At 43.4% G+C, this 22960-nt stretch overlaps 1 protein-coding gene across 5 annotated transcripts in view; it reads left to right on the top strand.

The window, feature by feature from the left end:
* Window positions 1-1126: 1126 nt before the first annotated feature.
* PKNOX1 (PBX/knotted 1 homeobox 1) overlaps window positions 1127-22960 on the top strand; it is a gene marked incomplete at both ends in the record, with an annotated part of 39207 nt that continues 17373 nt past the window's right edge. For all 5 annotated transcript variants that reach the window (XM_080695428.1, XM_080695425.1, XM_080695427.1 and 2 more), the window contains 4 exons: window positions 1127-1177; window positions 3879-4006; window positions 9940-10111; window positions 18043-18213. In XM_080695428.1, coding sequence (XP_080551554.1) covers window positions 1127-1177; window positions 3879-4006; window positions 9940-10111; window positions 18043-18213 — 522 coding nt within the window. The remainder of the gene's footprint in view (window positions 1178-3878; window positions 4007-9939; window positions 10112-18042; window positions 18214-22960) is intronic.

Below are 22960 nucleotides of genomic sequence, written 5' to 3'. Positions count from 1 at the left end.
TCCTCCCTGGTGCCGGCACTGCTGCAGTCACCCCACCCACCTGCTCCCGCCTGGCCTCTCCCTGTGCACTCATCGGCTCCCGTGAGCGGCGTGTGCCAGGCCTGCCTGTGCGCTCCTGGGCGCCTGGGCCCCAGCGCCAGCACATATGAGTGCTTGCTGAGGGCGAGCAGTGACCTCAGTGTCCCAGGCTTTCCAGGAACCTGTGTTAGCACCCTGCTCACGCTAGCCTGCCACAGGCCAGCCCCAGCCCTGCTGCTGAGCTTGAGTCCAGCGCCTTGACCCTGGTGACCGTGTCAGACCCCTCAGTGTAAGTGGGCGTCACAGGAGAACCCCCAGGGCGCGCCACGTGCCCACACGGTGGCCTGGCTGCTGCCCTGGCTGTGCTGCTGATTCCGCCCTCTTTGCTTCTGCTTAGCAGTCTCCCAAGTTGTACTGTGCTTCCCTGCGCGGCCTTTGGTGGCACTACTCCCTGTGACCTCCGTGTGACCTTCTGCGCAGGCCTCAGCCCTGCAGGCTGGGCACACCCGCAGTCCCCGCCGGCCACCCGCAGAGCCTCTCTGCACCCTGGTGCATGCTTGCCGGGCCCTGGCCCCGTGCCAGCTCATCAGCGCCACCTGGCAGGTGGCTGTTGTGTGCATATTTGTGTCATGTACACAGGTTTATAGCTGTGCCATCTTGAACTCCTCGAGAGCATCATTTCGCTCCTCAGGTCTCGCTTAAATGGCCTTCCCAGGGGCTGCTGTGACTGCGCAGCCGCCCCACCCCTCTCCATTATCCTGTCTCCTGGGCTTCCTGCTGTCCCTCTGCACACTGTCTCCTCCACGCCCATCTGCTGAGAAGGGTAGAGAAGGAGGGCGTGGGCGACACGGTGGCCGGCCAGGGCCAGCACGCTCCGCTCAGGGGCTGCTCAGCTGGTGAAGTGCAGCCGAAGAGGGCCTGGCTCTTGGAAGAGCTTTCTTTTCTCTCTACGTAAAAATGTGTGCATTTTAAAGAACGGTCCAGATGCTGTGGAATAAGGAGACCAAAAGGACGCCCAGCTGCTGACTAATGCTCTCCTGCCTTTGTTTTGCAGACGCCCCTTCCTCCTGCATCAAAATGATCTGATGTCTTAGACGACTGGTCAACCATGATGGCGACACAGACGCTGAGCATAGACAGCTACCAAGATGGGCAGCAAGTGAGCACTGGAGCTCTCCTCTGAACCCCGCCACCGCCTGTGGCCGACGCTGACATTAAATACATGTGTATTTGTTATATGTTGGTGTTGACAAAGATAAGCTATAGAATTTTCTAGATTATTTCTTTAATAATACCAAGATAACTAGTAATTTTAACACCCCCCCCCATCATATTACTTCCTTGGGAAATTACTTTGTGTGTGTGTGGTACTGGGGATTGCACCCAGATGCATTCTATCTCTGAGCTACACCCAGCCCCGTTTTATTTTTATTTTGAAACAGGTTTCACTAGGTTGGTGATAGTCTCGCTACTTGCTAAGGCTGTCCTGTAACCTGTGATCCTTCTGTCATAGAGTCCCACTAGGGAATTCCTTGTTTGAGGTCAGTGTTAATTAGCATCTTAGTTTTTAAAGAAAAGCTAGTGCACATGAGGCCCTGGTTTCAATCTCATCACTACAAAAACTGGAAAGGAACAGTGGGTCTGGGGAAGGCATTTTTGTTTCTTTGTGGAAGCCAGGCCTTGCAATGCTTGACAAGTACTCTAGCTGCTGAGCTTTGTGCAAAGTGGGGTGGTTTTGGTAACCACAGATTTCTACATCAAGGCCACTGAGCTGGGTGCTTTACTTGGCCACCTCTGGAATATCGGTCCCCTGCTTTCACCTCTGCAGCTAAGAATGGAGGGAGCCGTCCCAGTGACCTCCTCCCGTGTGGGCGCCTGGATGGCGCCGTGCCTGTCCTCCCGCTGGAGGGGAGCCTGCCTGCCCTGCGCTGCAAGGACTGTGTTCTGGCAGGGAGCTAGCTGAGGGCTGGCTCCTGTGTTGGGGTACCTGAGAACTCGTTGGTGCCCTGTGTTCTGAACCCCACTGGGGCCTGGCCCAGTCTCCACTGAGAGGCCTGACCCTGCCGTTTGAGTCCCGCTTGGCAGGTTTACTGTGGTCGGAGGGGAGATGGTGCTTCCAGCCAAGGACCTGAGAGGGCAGGGAGGCTCGGAAGGACGGTGGGAAGTGGAGGCGACATGCCCTCCCCTCCAGGGCCGGCTTGGCCCTGTCTTGCTCTTGTTGGCTGCATTTGATCGTCCCAAACATCTTGGAGGGAGATCCTGGAATGTGGGTTCCAGCCCTGCTACTGCAAAAAAAAAATTACCTAAGTGACAAACACATTGCCAGCAATTTAAGTGATCTATCTTTAAGGCTTAAATAAACATAGCTGGTCTTTCCTTTCTGAATGCATAACCTTTGTTGTGTGTGTGTGTGTGTGTGTGTGTGTGTGTGTGTGTGTGTGTGTGTACATGCGCGTGTACCCTGGAGGTCCAGAGCCTCACACAAGCTGAGCATGTGCTCAATCACTGAGCCCTACGCCTCCCCCAGCCCAGGTTAAAGGTTGGATAGCTCATGTGTTCCTGGTGTGTAGGGCGGCCTGGGAGGATTTGAGCCCTGTCACAGTGTATAGCATGCTGGATTTGATTGTTTTCACGGGAAGGCAACCTACTACTCGTTTGCACCTCTCTCAACATGTTAGTAATGTGAGGATCTACAGCAAGAAGTGACTGGAGAGGAAGGTTCCGTATGTCGGTCCCCTAGGTGGTGTATAGGTATGATCTTTAAAGTCACAAGCCCTTCACTGAGAACCAGCTTCTCAGTTCTTCAGCATGGGAAATTTGACCTTTATGTCTTCCATGTGTGTCTACCTCTGAGCTACACCCCAGCCCTATTTTATTTTTTATTTTGAAATAGGGTCTCAATATTGCAGAGGGCCAAAGTTGCTGAGGCTGGTGGCACACCTGGAATTCTCCTGTTTCAGCCTCCCAAATACTTTGATTACAAGTGTGCGCCACCATGACCAGCTATGTTATCCACTTTTAAAGCATATTAAGTTAAAAAGAGTTGTATTAAAGCCGGGCATGGTGGCGCACGCTTGTAATCCCAGCATTGGGAGGCTGAGACAGAAGGATCGTGGTTCGCAGACAGCCTCAGTTACTTAGTGAGGCCCTTTGCAACTCATTGAGACCCTGTTTCAAAATAAAGAATAAAAAATTGGGCTGGGGGTATAGCTTGCAGATAGAATGCCCCTGGGTTCTGTCTCCAGTGCTGCCAAAAACAAAACAAAACAAAAAAGCAGTTGTGTTGGAGCCAGTACCAGTGGCGTGTGCCTGTAATCCCAGCACTTGGGAGGCTGAGACAGACAGGAGGATCTCAGGTTTGATGCCAGCCTCAGCAATTTAGTGACACTCTGTTTTAAATTTAGTGAGTCTTTTCTTTTTTAAAATTTTACTTTATTTATTTATTTATTTATTTATTTATTTATTTATTTATTTATTTATGTGGGTCTGGGGATGGAACCCAGGGGCATTCTATCACTGAGCTATACCCCCAGTCCTATTTTTTATTATTTATTTTGAAGCAGTCTCACTGAATTGCAAAGGACCTCACTAAGTAGCTGAGGCTGTCTACAAACTGATATCCTCCTATCAGCCTCCCAAGCACGGGGATTATAAGCGTGCACCACCATACCCATCTTAGTCCTTTTTAAAATACCCAGTACCACACATACAGAAAAAGGTTTCTGTTGGTAGTATATCTTACTGCCAGTTATATAACCGTCTAGCAATTTACCAGTCTGAGTGGTTCCTGTATGAGAATAGAACACTTAGCAACAGTTTATTTTGTGTTTGGTAACAAAATTCTCCTTCTCCTTGTATAGATGCAAGTGGTAACGGAGTTAAAAACGGAACACGATCCAAACTGCTCTGAACCTGATGCGGAAGGAGTGAGCCCTCCTCCTGTGGAGTCTCAGACCCCGATGGATGCGGACAAGCAGGCCATTTATAGGTAGAGCCTGGGCAGGGAGCAGTGGGCGTTCAGAGGACTGTGAGACTACAAACCTGCCAGTGGCAGAGTGGGGGACCATCATGATACACAGCTGCTTGGGTAAAGATGTGTTCAGATTAACATTTTTTTCCCCCTTTTTTTTTTTTTTTTTTTGGTGGGTCTGGGGATGGAACCCGGGGATATTCAACCTCTGAGCTATACCCTTTGCCCTATTTTTATCTTTATTTTAAAACAGGGTCTCACTAAGTTACAGAGTACCTAATTAAGTAGCTGAGGCTATCTGCAAACCATGATCCTCCGGTCTCAGCCTCCCGAATGCTGGGATTACAAGCATGTGCCACCATGCCTGACTTATGATATTTCTTATAATTAAGAGAACAACTTGGTTCGGGCCAATGCTTGTAATCCCAGTACTAGGGAGGCTTTTTACAGAAGGATCACAGGTTCGAGGCCAGCCTTAGCAATTTAGCAAATCCAATCTACCAACATTCTGTTAAACAAAAAAACATGCCAGTTGTGGTGTGGTGACACATCCCTGTAATCCCAGGACATGGGCGTCTGAGACAGGAGGAGCTCAGGTTTGAGGCCAGTGTACGTTAACTTAGCAGAACCCTGTTTCATAATAAAAAGGGCTTGAGTATTGTTCAGTGGTAGAGTGCCCCTGGGATCAATCCTCAGTACCAAAAAAAAAAAAAAAGGAAACTTAAATGCAATAGCCAGCATTTTTAAAAAGTTGGTTTTATATACGTCAGAATTAACTCAGTTAAAAATATTTTATAGAGCTGGGCGTGGTGGCACACACTTGTAATCCCAGCGCTTGGTAGGCCGAGACAGGAGGATCGCACAGGTTCGAAGCCAGCCTCACTTACTTGGTGAGGCTCTCAGCAAATTAGTGAGATCCTGTTTCCAAATAAAGTATAAAATAAGTCTGTATAGCTCAGGTAGAAAAGCCCTGGGTTCCACCCTCAGTACCACACACACACACACACACACAAAATTATAGCCAGGTATGGTGGTTCATACCTGTAATCTTGGTACTTGCAAGGCTGAGATAGGAAGATCACAGGTTAAAAAATAGCTTCAGCAAGTAGTGTGACTTAAGACCCTGTTTCAAAATAAAAATAAAAAAGGGCTGGGGTGTAGTTCAGAGGTAGAATGCCATTGGATTCAATCCCCTATGCCCCCTCCCCCCACACATTTATAGCTGGGCATGGTGGTGGCATATGCTTATAATCCTAGGTTGAAACAAGAGAAACACAGATTTGCAGCCAGCCTCAGCAACTTAGTAAGGTTCTCTGCAAATTAGTGAGATAGAATATCCCTGGATTTAATCCCAAATATCACGAAAATAAATTAATTAAAAATTTTAAAAGCAATTTCACTCAGAATCGCCACAAAAATACAAAATAATTATGAATAAACCTAACAAGTATGAAAGACCTACATGGAGAGGACCATGAAAATGTTAAGAACGTAAACACACAGGCTTCATGGAGATCTGGTCATGTCCCAGTGTGAGAGCATTTAGTGTCGTAAAAGTCTCATGTTAAATGAAAGAAGCCAAACGCAAGAAGATGGCATCACAGGCTTTCACAATAACTTCTAGGAAAAAGGAAAAACAGAAGACTGGGAAGTAGGAGGCAGATGTCAGGATGGTGCGGGGAGGGGCGCTGGTCGGGAAGTGGCGCGATCCAGGCACGGGGGTGCTTGCCTGGATGTGTCATGGTGAAGCCTAGCACTTTGTGCAATTATGAACTAATAATTATAATATGTAATGAAGTGAAATAAAAGAAAATTATGGCAAAGTAAAAAATAATGGCTTCACTTTCCTGAGCTAATTATAAATTTAAGGCAATACGCGCATCAGAGTCCAATAGAACCTAAAACAAATAAATAAACAAGGCTAATTTTAGACATTTGGTAAAGCAAAAATAAGTAATTAAAATTTAAAAAGCACAATATGAATAACGTCACATAAAAAACATTTTTAAAAAATACTGCCTCAAAAAGAAGGAGGAATATTCTCTCATCGCCAGCTGCAGTCAGCTCAGTCCGTCCCCACAAACAGAAGACACCTGTTATCATGGTCATTTAATTAGCATGAATAATACAGGAATATGTAGATAGTAGATCAAGAGTTAAGCCAGAGAGCTCTATGTGTGTATGGAATAGACATGGGGCATTTCAAATCAACAGGCAGGAGACAGACTAATTAATAAACATCAGAGGAACTAGTGGCTCTTTAAAAAAAAAAACCCGGAATCTTATTTTGTTCAGAAAAGTCAATTGAAGAGTAAAATGTTTATCAGAATAAAAGTATATAAGAAATTTGAAACCAGGTCTGTGGCATATGCCTGTAATCTCAGTACTTGGGAGGCTGAGACAGGAGGATCACAGGTTCAAGATCAGCCTCAGGAATTTAGGGAGATGCTCAGAAACCTAGTAAGACCCTGTTTCAAAAACAAAACAAAGCAAAACAAAGGGCTGGGGTGTAGTTTGGAGGTAGAAGACCCCTGGATTCAATCCCCAGTACCAGAAACAAAACAAAACATACAAAAAGGAGACTAAGTAAGATACCATAAATAAGATAAGACAGGATACCCAACAGACTGGGTGAGATGGAGACCAGCACTCATGTCCTAAAGTAAAAAGAAAAAGCCGGGCATGGTGGCACATACTTGTAACTCTCCCTCCTTGGGAGGCTGAGACAGGAGGATCTCAGGTTGAAAGCCAATTCAGCAAGTGCTGAGACTCTCAGCAACCTAGTGAGACCCTGTTTCCAAATAAGAAAATTGGGCTGGGGTGTATCTTGGAGGTGGAAACAAAACCGTAAGAGAAAGCCACAAAGTAGGCAGGTCCCGGAAGAGGACCTCGAATGGCCGTGCACGCAAAACGCTGAGTGGCGAGGCACACTTTTGGGCCCAGGGTGGCCAGTGAAGAAGGCGGCGACGGCGTGGCGGCCAGCTTCGGAGTCCCAGTGTCCTCCACTAGTGTGAGGAGCTGGCTAGGAATGCTCTTTCTCAAAGAGCGTTTTGGCCATTGAATAACTTTTTAAATTTACTTGATGACCCCTTTTCCTTTTTTAAAATTTATTTATTTATTTATTTAATATTTTGTTGGGGAGGAGGGCTACTGGGGACTTAACCCAGGGACATTCTTCCTCTGAGCTGTACCTCAGACCTATTTTATTTTCTATTTTGAAACAGGCTCTCACTAGTTGCTGAGAGCCTTACTAAGTTGCTGAGACTGACCACAAACCTGCCATCCTCCTGTCTCGGCTCCCCCAAATACTAGGATTACAGGTGTGCACCACCATGCCCAGCTTCTTCTCTTTTATAAGTTGTAGTTGGCCCAGGCATGGTGTCACACGCCTGGTGTGCTTAAAGGATAGTGAAGCTGGGCTGGGGCTCACGCCTGCGATTAGAGCCCGTGGGAGGCTGCACACACACACACACGCACGCACGCATGCACGCATGCACACAAGCACGCCACGCACGAAACAAAGAATGATGAGATGTCCACGCACTGAAATAGTGTCTGTTGGCTAAGGATGGAACCCAGGGCCTGTGCACACTGGGCCAGTCCTCTACCACCAGACTACACCCAGCCTATGGGTAGTCTCTTTCATTCTCTCTCTCTCTCTCTCTCTCTCTCTCTCTCTCTCTCTCTCTTTTTTGTAGTACTGGGGGTGGAACCCAGAGGCTTTCTACCTCCGGGCTATACTCCCAGACCTATTTTACACTTTATTTGGAAATAGGGTCTACATTGCTGAAAGCCTCACTAAGTAGCTGAGGCTGGCTTCGAACCTGCGTGATCCTTCTGTCTCAGCCTCCCAAGCGCTAGGATTACAAGCGTGCGCCACCACACCCGGCTGGATAGTCTCTTAAGCAACACCAGCTGCATAATTTGTAGGGCTTGGTACAAAAAGAAAACACAAGGCTCCTTGTTCCAAGCATGAGTTTTCAGCCAACACTAGCAGCGCACTGAGCCGAGCATGGGGCCGTAGCCAGCTGCGCAAGACGTACACCGTTGCAGCTAGTCCTGTATGTATGACAGACTTGGAAGGACAAAGCAAGTTTCTAGAGCCATGTTCAGAATACTCTGAAGAAAGGTGCTCACCAAAATATTAAAAGTAGTCACCTTCTGGGGGAGAGGGAAGGAGGGCTGGAGGAGAGCGTGGTATCCCAGAGGGCTTCTGCTTGATCTGTGTGGCCTGACTTTTTTTCCCCAAGATGTATATATTTAGTTATTATGCAATTAAATAAATGCCATAGCCGGGCATAGTGGCACAGGCTAGTAATTCCAGTACTTGGGAGGCTGAGAAAGGAGGATTACAGTTACCAGTTACTTAGTGAGGCTACCCGCAACTTAGTGAGACCCTGTTTCAAAATAAAGAAGGAAAAAGCTGGGCGTGGTGGCGCACGCTTGTAATCCCCACCCTTGGGAGGCTGAGACAGGAAGATTGCACGGGTTCAAAGCCAGCCTCAGCTACTTAGTGAGGCTCTCAGCAACTTAGTGAGACCCTGTTTCCAAATAAAATATTAAAAAAAAGGTCTGGGAGTATAGCCCGGAAGTAGAAAGCCTCTGGGTTCCACCCCCAGTACCACCAAAATAAAGAAGAATAAAATAGGGCTGGGGTGTAGCTCGATTCCCAGGTCTGCAAAAAGAATTAATGCCAGGGATACACTACTTTGTACCCATTAGGATGATTATAATTTTATTATTATTATTATTATTTGGTACCAGGGATGGAACCCAGGGGCATTGTACCTCCAAGCTACAACCCTATCCCTAATTTTTTAGTCTTTTTATTTTTGAAACAGGGTCTCACTGAGTTTGTGAAGGGCCTTGCTAAGTAGCTACAGCTGTCCGTGAACCACGATCCTCCAGTCTCAGCCTACTGAATGCAGGGATTACAAGTGTGCACAATCACGCCCAGCTATACTTTTTAAAATTTTTTCTTTTTTTCTTTCTTTTTTTCTTTTCTTTTTCTTTTTCTTTTTTTTTTTTGTGGTACTGGGAATGTAACCCAGGGGCATTCTACCTCTGAGCTACACCCCCAGCTCTATTTTTTATTCTTTATTTTGAAATAGGGTCTCACTGAGTTGCAGAGGGCCTCACTAAGTAGCTGAGGCTGTCCGCGAACCACAATCCTTCTGTCTCAGCCTCCCAAATGCTGGGATTGCAAGCGTGCACCACCATGTCTGGCTCAGGATTATTATATTTAAAAAGAAAAACAGAATACTAAGTGTTGGTAAGAGGTAGAGGAGTGAAAATGCTTGTGGTGGGAATGTGGAATGGCAGGGTGACTTTTGAAATCAGGCTGGCAGTTTCCCCAAAAGTTCATAGAGTTATGTTTGACCCAGAAATTTAACTCCTGCATATATACCCAAGAGAAACGACAGTGTATGTTCTCACAGGCACCTGCACGTGAATGTTCATAGCAGCATTATTCATAATAGCCAAAAGGTAGAAACAACCCAGATGTCCACTGACTGATGAATAGAAACAGTAAATGTGGTATAAGGATATAATATACAACGGGATATAATATTATCTAGCTGAAAAAGAAGAAAGAATTGATATGTGCTGTAACACTGATAAGTCTTGAAAGCATGCATGCTAAGGCAGACGCAAGACACCAGAGACCACACATGAGTCCACTTATGTGAAATGTATGGAATACTCATAGGAAGCAGGTTCCTGGAGGGACGGGGTGGAGGTGGAGTGACTGCTGACGGGTAAGAGTTTCTTTTTGGGACGATGACATCTACAATTGTTGTGGTGATGGCTGCCCAACTCAAGAATATGCTAAAAACCCCCAATCCAGTCCTGTCAGCGGGGCATTGTGTGGCCTGTGCGTCAGAGCCCAACAGGGCCGCTGTGTAACATGGTGCTGCCAAGTGGGTCACGCCTTGCTCCTGTCTCCCCAGGCACCCACTGTTTCCCTTGCTGGCCCTGCTGTTTGAGAAGTGTGAGCAGTCCACGCAGGGCTCAGAGGGCACAACCTCCGCCAGCTTCGACGTGGACATTGAGACCTTCGTCAGGAAGCAGGAGAAGGAAGGGAAGCCCTTCTTCTGCGAAGATCCAGAAACCGACAATTTGGTAAGTCCAGTAAGCGCTTTATCCTACTCTTCCTAACTAAAATCTGCTCGTGAAATTCCAGACTGCTAAGCAGGACTTTGAGTTGCCTGCTGGGGGGAGTGTCATATGATTATAAAACAACTGGACTCCCAGTGTGTGACTTGGATGTCCTCAAGCCTCCAGTTAGAATCTCCTTTCAGAGGTGAATAAGTAATGTGTGCTCCATCCTACATGGCCCGGAGGTCTAGCTCCCTCCTGGATTCTGAGCTTCCACAGGGGCCGGGCTGCTTCCACAGGTCTGCACTCAACTTCCGTCCTTGGTGTACCTCTAATCCTGGACACAGAACTTGAGCCATATCCTCAAGAAAGCTGTCTCAAGGCTGACACTGACCTGGGGGTGCCCTTCTCCTGGGTCCAGGGCTCTCTGCACTCTGCAGAGGAGGTGGAGAATTTCTTAGGGTTAACGTCGCTGCTCACCCAGGTGTGCCATGCCCTTGGACTCGGGCAGTGCCAGCAGCCTCTGTCAGGCACCTACTCTCTGGCTCCTCCTGATACACCGTATGTTTACTTCCCTCCCACACTGAGGTTGACAGAGACATCAGGCTATCATACTGGGATTCGAGGAGCATCTCCAGGGCCCACATCAAATTTTAGGCCCTGAACAGAAAAGGGTCTTTGGAAAACTTTTCTAGTCTCAGCTTTAAAAAAAAAAAAGAGTTTTCATTGTGTATTCTCCCACGTAATAGATTCTATAGATGGCTTATCTGCCTTTCATCTCTGGAGTGAGACTCACTGTTTCTGCCCTCTTGGGCAAGGATCAGGCCCTGTCTGCCCAGGAGAGTCATGTTTCGCCTGTCATCAGCCCACACTAGCCCCAATCAGTCCATGGGGCTCAGCTGTCCTCCAGCCGTGCCAGGCAGCAGGGACCCAGGTTCTCCTGCTCTGTCTTTAGCATAGCCTGGGCAGAACTCGATGCTCACCAATAGTGATCAATTGATTGATTCTTTCATTCTGTGAATACATATGTCACCTGCCAGCGAAGGGGGTGAACTTTGGAGTTGTTGACAGGAAGTGGTGCTACTAAAAATGGTTTTATTAATGGTATTAGTGATTAATGCTGTGGGGCAAGTTGCCCCCAAACTCAGTGACTTCATATACAATTAAAACTTTCAGAAAAATTATAAAAGAAAATCTCTGGGAGACTTCTGGGAAGATGGCGATGGAGAAAAGCAGGGCTTACGAGTCCCGCTAGCAATCGATCTCTATTACCAAAAAATCAGCACCTTTCATAGACAGAAAACACCATCAGCACAGAAACAAAAACTGTAAATATAAGGGAGAGAAAAAGAGGGCTGGGAAAACAAGACATCAGAAAGAAACCAGCCCGCATTGCTGCGGCTGGAGCCGTGTGGATGCCATCTTCCCTCTCAGCACCAGGCTCCAGAGAGGAGGGGACTCAGAATGGAGTTCAGAACCCGAGAGGACATACACCAGCCTCACGGCTGAGGACGCGGCAGCAGCACCTTATTGCCGGCGGCAGTGGCAAGTTCACCAGACAGCTCCAGAACAACACACTCAACAACCCACCAGGCTCCAGAGAGGAGGGGCGGACAGCGAGCTGAGCACACACTGCAGGCACTCAGAGCGGAGCTCAAAACTAAAGAAATACTTCTACGGCCAAGGATGTGGCAGCAGCACCTTATTGCCGGCGGCAGTGGCAAGTTCACCAGACAGCTCCAGACCAACACACTCAACAACCCACCAGGCTCCAGAGAGGAGGGGCGGACAGCGAGCTGAGCACACACTGCAGGCACTCAGAGCGGAGCTCAAAACTAAAGAAATACTTCTACGGCCAAGGATGTGGCAGCAGTACCATATTGACAGTGGCGGTAGCAGCGAATTCACCGAGTCCACTACAGCTCCATCAGCACACTCAACAAATGTGAGTCAAATTGTGGCCCCTTGAGGAAAAATCCCAGTACTGCACTCCCAGGGATTTGCGAAGATAGTCTCCCTGGGTTGGAGATTTTTGCAATCCAACCCAGTGGGGAAGTGGTGGTGGCAGAGATATCACACCATAGTCACAAATCCCCAGGGGAGAACGCCCAGCCTGGCACCCCCATGTTCTAAAGCAGCCTCGATTGACTCCCTGGGTCTGAGACTTTGCGATACAACCCAGTAAAGGAGTAGTGGTGACTGAGATACCACAGACTCGAGATCCAGAGCACCTTAAATGAAGTTGTAGTGACCCAGGGAAGAACCCAGAGAAGGGACAAACTTCCAAAATCATGGGACAGAGGAATAACAATGGAGAAAGGAATGCCCACAACATCAGAACCTAATAAAGAAATTCAGAGCTCCCTAGAAGATCAAATCAGGAATATAACTGTAGAAATAATAGAGGACTTTCAAAAAGAATTCAGAGAGAGTCAAAAAGAGATAAAGGATGCAATCAATGAAGTAAAGGCCTCAATTCAAAGTATAAACAACTGATTAGACCACATGGAGAATAGAATCTCGCTCCTAGAAGATGATCACTCCAAAAATGAACGCATAGTTTCTAATTTAGAAAAAAAAAATCCGACAGCAGGAATCTGACATTGAAGAAATATGGGCCCATTTTAAGAGAGTTAACCTAAGAATAATTGGAATAGAGGAGGGAAAAGAAGGTGAAACCAAAGGGATCAATAATCTCTTCAAGGAAGTAATAGCAGAAAATTTTCCAAACATAGAGCAAGAGGACTATACACAGGTCCAGGAAACTTATAGAACTCCCTTTAGACAGGATCAGAGAAGAGGATCCCCACACCACATAATTGTCAAAATGACTAATGTGGAAGCCAAGGAGAGAATCTTAAAGACAACAAAAACAAAAGGCCAAGTGACATTCAGAGGCAAACCAATTAGAATCACTCCAGACTTCCCAAACCAAGTTATGAGAGCCAGAAGGGCTTGGAGTAACATATTCCAAACTCTGAAAGAAAACAACTTCCAGCCAAAAATTTCCTACCCAGCAAAACTATCTATCAAATTAGATGGGGAAATAAGAAGCTTCCATGACAAACAGAAACTGAAGAAATTTATGTCTTCAAAACCAGCGCTAGAGAAAATACTCAAGGAGATTAACTGCAAAGAAGAACTAGGTAAACAAGATTTCCCATCCAGCAGACAAAATTATCTCTCTGTAATCACACTGAATGTAAATGGCCTCAACTCCCCAATAAAAAAATCATAAAGTGGCAAAATGGATTAAAAACCAGAATCCATCCACCTGCTGCTTAGAATAAACACACCTTACAAGTAAAGATAGGAACAAACTCAAGGTAAAGGGCTGGAGCAAGGTAATCCATGCTAATGGAACTCAAAGACAAGCAGAAGTAGCAACTATGATAACAGACAAGTTAGACTTCAAACCCAAACTTATTAGAAGAGACAAAGAAGGTCATATTTTATTGGTAAAAGGAATAATCCAGCAAGAGGAAATAATAATAATCAACATCTATGCCCCAAACATAGGTGTAGCTACATTCATAAATCAAACTCTTTGTGACGTGAAGTCACACATAAATCCCAACACCAATAATACTGAGAGACTTCAACACACCTCTCATAACACTAGACTGATCTTCCAGACAAAGGGTCAGTAAAGATGCCTCAGAACTAAAGAACACCATTAACCAAATGGACCTGTTGGACACATATAGAATATTTCACCCAACTACAGAGGAGTTTACATTTTTCTCAGCTGCTCACAGAACCTCTCCAAAATAGATCACATCCTGGGACACAAAATGAGCACTAGCATTTTTAAAAACTGTTACATACTTCCCTATGTCATTTCAGACCATAATGGAATGAAACTAGAAATCAACTATTAGAAGACCAAGAGAAACAACATAAACATGTGGAGACTGAACACCATACTTCTGAATGAAGAATGGATCATAGAAGATGTAAGAGGTAAAATCAAGAAATTTCTAGAAACAAATGAAAATAAAGATACAACATATCAAAACCTCTGGGACACTTTGAAGGCAGTATTAAGAGGAAAATTTATAGCACTGAGTGCTCATGTAAGAAAAACAGAAAATCTTCAAATAAATAACCTAATGACACACCTCAAAGCCTTTGAAAAGCAGGAACAATTGAACCCCAAAGCTAGCATAAGACAGGAAATTATTAAAATTAGAGCAGAAATTAACAAAATAGAGAATAAAAAAACAATACAGAAAATCAAAACCAAAAGCTGGTTTCTTGAAAAAATTAACAAGATAGATAAACCACTAGCCAACCTAACTAAAAAAAAGAATCGACCCAAATTATGAAGATAAGGGATGAAAAAGGAGATATTACTACTGACAGTATAGAAATCCAGAGGATTATCAGAAACTACTTTGAAAAACTATACTCCAACAAAATGGAAAATCTGGAGGAAATCGACAACTTCCTAGATAAATACAACCTTCCTAAACTGAGTCAAGAAGATATAAAACACTTAAACCAACCAATAACAATCAAAGAGATTGAAACAGCAATAAAGAGCTTACCATCAAAGAAAAGCCTAGGACCAGATGGTTTCCCAAGTGAATTCTATAAAACCTTTATAGTAGAGCTAACCTCAGTACTACTCAAACTATTTCACAAAATAGAAAAATCCGGGACTCTCCCAAATACATTCTATGAAGCCAATATCACACTGATACCCAAACCGAATAAAAACAGTTCAAGGAAGGAAAACTACAGGCCTATATCTCTGATGAACTTGGATGCAAAACTATTAAACAAAATACTAGCAACACGCATTCAAAACCACATCAAGAAAATCATTCACCATGACCAGGTAGGGTTCATCCCAGGGATTCAAGGCTGGTTCAATATATGAAAATCAATCCATGTAATTCATCATATAAACAGAATCAAAGACAAAAATCACATGATCATTTCAATAGACGCTGAAAAAGCATTTGATAAAATTCAACATCCATTTATGATAAAAACAGTGCAAAGAATTGGAATAGAAGGAACATATCTTAACATTATTAAGGCAATCTATAATAAGCCCACCGCCAACATCATATTAAATGGGGAAAAACTTCAAGAATTCCCCCTAAAAACAGGAACGAGACAAGGATGTCCATTATCACCACTTCTCTTCAATATAGTACTTGAGACTCTAGGCAGAGCAATAAGGCAAGAAAAGGAAATTAAAGGAGTACAAATAGGAAAAGAAGAACTTAAGCTTTCACTATTTGCAGATGACATGATGCTATATTTAGAAAACCCAACAAACTCAACCAAAAGGCTTATAGAACTGATCAACAAATTCAGCAAAGTATCTGGATACAAAATCAATCTTAAAAAATCAGAAGCTTTCCTGTACACCAACCATAAATCCACTGAAAACAAAATTCAGAAAATGCTTCCACTCAGGATCTCCCACAAAAAAATAAAATACTTAGGAATAAACTTAACCAAGGAGGTAAAAGATCTCTACAAAGAAAATTATAAGACACTGAAAAAATAAATCGAAGATCTTAGAAGATGGAAGAATCTTCCATGTTCATGGATTGGCAGAATAAATGTCATTAAAATGGCCATTCTTCCAAAAATGATCTACAGATTTAACGCAATGCCCATTAAACTACTAAGATCATTCCTCACAGACATAGAAAAATCAGTCCTTAAATTTATCTTGAATAACAAAACGCCCAGAATAGCCAAGGTTGTTCTCAGCAACAAAAACCATGCAGGAGGAATCACAATACCTGACTTTAAACTCTACTACAAAGCCATTGTAATAAAAAACAGCATGGTACTGCACAAAAACAGATACATAAACCAATGGAGCAGAATAGAAGACTCAGAAACAAGTCCACACACTTTCAGCCAATTGATTTTTGACAAAGGAGCCAAAAACATACACTGGATAAAAGATAGCCTGTTCAACAAATGGTGTTGACAAATCTGGTTAACCATATGCAGAAAATTGGAAATTAATTGCACTTTCTTACCCTGTACAAAAGTCAACTCAAGATGGATCAAAGTCTTGGAAATTAAACCAGAGACCTTGAAGCTCCTTGAAGAGGGCATAGGTCTAACACTACAACACATAGGCACAGATAAACATTTCCTCAACAAGACCCCAAAGGCACAACAAACTAAAAGGCGAATCAATACATGGGATTGCATGAAACTGAAGAGCTTCTGTTCAGCAAAGGAAACTATCAAGAACCTCAATCAAGAGCCAACAAAAAAAATCTTATTTTTGCCAACTACCCCACTGATAGAGGACTAATATCTATACTATACAGAGAACTCAAGAAACTCAACACTACGAAAAGAAAGCATCCAATAACCAAATGGGCAAATGAACTAAATAGACACTTCACAAAAGAAGAAAGTCAAATGGCCAATAAATGCATGAGAAAATGCTCAATATCACTGGCAGTCAGAGAGATGCAAATCAAAACTACCCTGAGATTTCACCTAACTCCAACTAGAATGGCCATCATTCAAAACACAAACAACAACAGATGCTGGTGAGGATGTGGAGAAGTGGGAACTCTAAGACATTGTTGGTGGGATTGCAAATTAGTGCAACCACTTTGGAAAACAGTATGGAGAATCCTCAGAAGAATGGGAACAAATCTACCATTTGATCCAGCAATACCACTTCTGGGTATCTACTCAAAAGATAGGAAGCCAAACTACCAAACTAATGCATGTGTATCTATGTTCACAGCTGCACAATTCACCATAGCCAAACTATGGAACCAGCCAAGATGTCCATCAACAGATGAATGGATTACAAAACTGTGGGATATGTACACAATGGAATTTTACTCAACCATCACAAAAACCTCAATTACATCATTTTCAGGGAAATGAATGGAACTTGAGGACATGCTATGTGAGATTAGTCAGTCACAAAAAATATGAAATCAGATGCTTTCCTTAATATGTGAGAGTTAGGGAGAAATGGGTCATAGGAAGAACTCTAGATGAAAAAGGAAATCCTATAGAGGAGCAAACGAGATAACGTAAAGGAGGAGAAAGGAGGGGGGAAAGAGGAAAATCTCTAAAACACACAATGTACTTAAACATATCGAAGTCAACCACTAAGCCAAGCAAGGGAAAGAGGGACAGGGAGGGAATTGGATGGGAATTGGGTAGGGGTTAAATCAGTGATGTGTACATGTATGTACACACAAGTTTTTTACCCCAATATAATGTATGAATATAATGCACCAATAAAAATTTTTTAAAAAAAAGAAGAAAAAGAAATCTTTGGGATTTAGGTAAAATATTTTTAGTCTTGACACTGGAAATATGACCCAAAAGACAGAGTTGTTGAATTGAACTTGAATAATATTAAGAAATTGGGCTGGGCATGGTATTGAATACTTATAATCTCAGTACTTGGGAGACTGAGACAGGAGGGTTGCAGGTTCAAGGCCAGCCTTAGTAGCTTAGCAAGACCTTCTTTCCAAATAAATAAAAAGGGGCTAATGCCATGAGTTCAATCCCCACCAACACACACACACACACACACACACACACACACACACACACACGATTATGAACCACCTGTAGATAGATGTGAATTTGTTCCTACTGTGGATGTAAAGTAAGGGGAAAAGACTGCCCAGTCACAGCAAGCAAGTAGCCAGCGAGACAGTACTGTGCTGGGCTGTGGCTAGTTGTCTATAGACAGAGCTATGTTCCCCAAAGGCTGTGCTGACGCTGGAGCTGGCTTCCACATTCCCACGCACCACATCAGTGGTGCTGGAACAGCTCACCTTTTTGGATGATTTCTGATATTATTCCACTTCTGTGGCTGACACTGAAAATGTTTCTATCCAATAACTAAGAACTGGTATGTGTGATAATGATAACTCCATGACTACTCTTTTTTTTTGTCTAAAAGTCTTCATTTTTTTTAAAATTTCTAGATGGTAAAAGCAATCCAGGTCTTACGTATTCATCTTCTTGAGCTTGAAAAGGTTAATGAACTCTGCAAAGACTTCTGTAGTCGGTACATTGCTTGTCTAAAGACGAAGATGAACAGCGAGACTCTGCTGAGTGGAGAGCCTGGAAGCCCGTACTCCCCGGTGCAGTCCCAGGTACTTGCCTTTGGGCCCGCTCTACTCTCAAGGCCACTGCAACTTGGTGCTAACTCCCAGACCTCCAGTCTTTTCAGAATTGCCGGCTTGTCTTGGTAGCTCTCCTCCCGAAGGGTCCTCTAGGTAGCTGAACCTGGCCTGGCTTGGGAAAGATATAAAGCTAGAGAGAAAATGTGCCTAGACTTTATGTACAGCATGGGGTGAGTCCTTCATGGGCATTCTGGGCAAGCCAGTTCATCCCATATTTATGGAGGGCAGAGCACCATGCATTTTTTTTTCTTTCAAGAAAGAAAAAAACCCACACACATGATTTTTAAAAATTTGTGTAAAATATATGAATTTACCACCTTAACATTTTCTATTGTAACCATTTGTAACTATAGTTCAGTGGTAGTTAAGTCCTTCCCTTCACTTTGTTGTGTAACCACCACCAACAACCATCTCCAGAACTTTCTCATGCTCTCAAATTGAAGCCCCTTTTGTTCCCATTAAACACTGAATCCACATCTGCCCCACATCCTCAGGACCCCCACTCTATTCCTTTCTCTAGGGACTATTCTAAGGACCTCATGCGAGTGGAATCATTTGAGTCCCTCTGTGTCTGGCTTACTTTGCTCATTCCTGATAAAGCACTATTGTATTTTAGCTGTTCTGATGATGTGCAGTGAGACTTCATTATGCTTTCTATTTGTATTTTCTGATGACTAATGATGTCGGGCTCTTCATGTGGTTATCTGCCATCTTTACATCATCTTTGGTAGAAATGTCTGTTTATATCTTTTGCCCATTTTCTAATTTGATTTCTTTGAACTTCTGAATTTGACAGTTCTTTGTCTATTCCAGGTATTAGTTTTTTGTTGCATGAATAGTTTGCAAATATTTTCTCCAAGTCTGTAGCTGAGTATCTTCTCATTCCCTTAAAAGAACAAACATTTTGAATTTTGATACAATTTAATTTATCATCTCTGCTTTTTATGGATTGCATGAAGTCTAAGAAGTCTGCTTAGCTCTAGATCTCAAAGATTTGTCTTGTGTTTTTTTCTAAAAGTTTTATAGTCTTACATCTAAATTCATGATCTATCTTACCTGTTATAGAAAGTATGAGGTTTGCCAGGCATGGTGGCGCACACTTGTAATCCCAGTACCTGGGAGGCTGAGATAGGAGAATCACAGGTTTGTTGACAGCCTCAACTACTTAGTGAGGTCCTCTGCAACTTGGTAGACCGTTTGTTTCAAAATAGAGTGAAAAATAGGTCTGGGGGTACAGCTTGGAGGTAGAATGTCCCTGGGTTCAATCCCCACTACACACACAAAAAAAAGCGAAAGTGTGAGGTTTATGTTGAGGTGAATGTCCATCTGCGTCAGCACTTTTTGTTGAATTGTTTTTCACACCTCTGTCTAAAATCAGTTGGGCATGTTTATAGGGCCTCTCTCTCTGTATTGTCCCATTGGCCTGTGTGTCTATACTACATGGTTTTGATTATTTTAGTTATGTGACAGGTCTCCAAATTGGGTAGAGGAATTCCTTCCACTTCATTATTGCTTTTAAAAATTGTTTAAGATATTCTAGTTTCTTTGTCTTTTCATATAAATTTTAGAATAATTTTGTCTAGAACTATAAAAATCTTATAGGAGCCAGGCATGGTGGTGCACGCTTGTAATCCCAGCATTCGGGAGGCTGAGACTGGAGGATCCTGGTTCATGCACAGCCTCAGCTACTTAGTGAAGCCCTCAGCAACTTAGACCCGGTTTCAAAATAAAGAATAAAAAATAGGGCAGGGGTGTAGCTCGGAGGTTGAATGACCCTGGGTTCCATTCCCAGACCTGCAAAAATAAAATATATAATTGGATTTTTTTTTTTTTTTTTTTTTGGTGTTACTGGGGTTCCTGGAAATCCTTCTACCTCTGGGTTACACTCCCAGACCTATTTTATATTTTTTTATTTGGAAACAGGGTCTCTTAAGCCAGCGAGGCTGGCTTGGAACCTGCGTGATCCTCCTGTCTCTGCCTCCCAAGAGTGGGGATTACAAGCGTGTGCCACCACACCTAGCATCTTATTGGAATTTTGATATGAATTACATTAAATTTATATATTGATTTTGGAAGAATTAGCATTTTTATTATGTTGAGTCTTCTAATCCATGAACATTATATATCTCTAGGATTTCTTCCCTCCATGTTTTATATAGCTTTTTACATATAAGTCTTGTGCCTGTGCTTTTAGAGTTACACCTAGGTTTTTTACTTTTTCAAATTGATTATCTTGTTAGTTTTTGTGTCCATATGTTCATTGCTAGTCTACAGAAATATAGTTGATTTTTCTGAGTTTGTCTTGTATCCTCTGACTTTTCAGAAGCCTCTCTCAGCCATACCAGCCGAGGTGTTCAGGAGATCTTATCCTAATAGACTCTCTTTACTACTATTTTCCTGAGAGGTTTTTTTGTTTTTTTTTTTTTTTTTTTTTTTTTTTTTTTGGTGGTACTGGGGCCTTCTACCTCCTGGCTACACTCCCAGACCTATTTTATATTTTTTTATTTGGAAACAGGGTCTCTTAAGCCAGTGGAGGCTGGCTTTGAACCTGCGCGATTCTCTTGTCTCAGCCTTCCAAGTGCAGGGATTACCTGAATTGATTTTGCAAATATGAAATAGGCCTTGTATTCCTGGAATAAATACCACGTGGTCATGACACATCATTATTATTATTATTTTTTTTTTTTGGTGGTACTGGGGTTCTTGGAAGTCCTTCTACCTCCGGGCTACACTCCCAGACCTATTTTATACTTTTTATTTGGAAACAGGGTCTCTTAAGCCAGCGAGGCTGGCTCCAAACCAGTGATCCTTCTGTCTCCGCCTCCCAAGTGCGGGGATAATCCGTGCGCCACCATGCCCGGCTTGATACATCATTCTTTATGTATTCCTGAATATATATATTCTTGAATTATGTTTACTAATATTTTGTCAAGCATTTTTTTTATCTATTCGTAAGGGAGATTGGTGTATAGTTTTAGTTTCCATCCTGTCTTTGCTCTGGGTATCAGAGTAATACAGGCTTCATAACATGGACCGGGGAGTGTTTCCTCCTCTGCTTTCTAGAAGAAATTGTCCAATAGGTGTGGATCCTTCTTGAGGAGTTTGACAGGTATAGTCCCTAGTGAAGCAGCATAGACCATAGAGATTTTTGATTTTTTGTATGTGTGGCACTGGAGATTGTGTGAACCCAGGGGCATTCTAGCTCTGAGGCAGCTCTTTTTTTTTTTAATTCTTTTTTTTCCTTCTCTCTTTTATGGTACTAGGGGTTGAACCCAGGGGCATTCTGCCTTTAAGCTACACCCCCAGCCCTATTTTTTATTCTTTATTTTGAAACAGGGTCTCACTAAGTTGATGAGGGCCTAAGTAGCTGAGGCTGGCTGCGAATCTGTGATCCTCCAGTCTCAGCCTCCCAAGTACTGGCATTACAAGTGTGTGCCACCATGCCTGGCTTTATTCTTTAATTTTAATTTTAATTTTTACTTGTATTTTTTATTTTTGTAGTACTGGGAATGGAACCCGGGGCATTCTACCTGCGAGTTACACCTCCAGTCCTATTTTTTATTCTTTTGAATATTTTGAAATAGATCTCACTGAGTTGCAAAGGGCTCTACCTCCGGGCTACACTCCCAGACCTATTTTATATTTTCTTATTTGGAAACAGGGTCTCTTAAGCCAGTGGAGGCTGGCTTTGGACCTGGAACTGAGGCTTTGAACCATGGAACCGAGCCTGTCCTTGAACCACAATCCTCCTGTCTCAGCCTTCCAAGTACTGGGATTATAAGTGTGCACCACCATACCCCGTTGGTGGAGTCCTTTTTTAGGAGTTCTAAATTATGTGTTCATGCCACAGACTTTGCTCAGTTGGGGCGCGAGTCCACTCGCGATCGATCTCAGAAAAGATGGGGGAGGATAGGGTGCCCGTACTGCAGACACTTTTCTGCAGTGATTCTTTCCCTTCTAGGAAATAAATTTCTTTAAGTTCCTATTTGCGACGCTTTTTGGAAAGAATCTGACCTGGATCAGTGCTTCTTGTGCAATCGAACACTTTATTCTAGACACGAGATTTTTTATATATTTCCATTTCCCAGTGATTCTCTAGTAAAAAAGTGCAAACACCCAAGGTACAATAGAGAGATACACATGCAGATTACCAACCCTGGACAAGACAAAAGTGAGGCCTGTGATATCACAGGTCTTTGTGATTGAAATCAGTCCCATGATCTCAGGTGGGTCTTGTGCTCTGAGCCCAGCCCCTTCTGACCTTGCAGCTGCAGAGGCTTTTAATAGGCTAATTCCAGAAGAACAAAAGTCACACTCAAAATCACTTGAGGAATCCAGTTTTTAAGAGTTTTCTTTAACCCTTTCAGAACTTTTATTCCTAGGGCTTAGTCCAATGTCCTTCTCTATCTAGCAACCTCCTTTGAGCTGAATGGGGGACGAAGTCCGAGATTCCAGCTTTCATATATGTAGTTGGTGTAGGGAAATCCGTGTACATTTATGATGATTTAGAGGATTTCGATGAATGTCTGCTGGATTTTGTCTGCAATACCATCTGCTGTCTGAAAGCTTAAGCAAACTCATAACACAGTTTAGCAGGTAAACACCAAGAAATAACATGAAGTTTTTAGATTTAGTTGTCAGATGTACTTCTCTAGCAGCTGAGCACTTTTCCTCAAAAGATAGGCTTATTAACCAGGTGATGTCGCCCTGCCTCCAG

This window comes from Muscardinus avellanarius (assembly GCF_963383645.1).
Source record: "Muscardinus avellanarius genome assembly, chromosome: 5".
NCBI classification, from domain to species: Eukaryota; Metazoa; Chordata; class Mammalia; order Rodentia; family Gliridae; genus Muscardinus; species Muscardinus avellanarius.
Note: the sequence above shows the minus strand (reverse complement) of the source record. Positions and strands in the feature narration are given on the sequence as shown.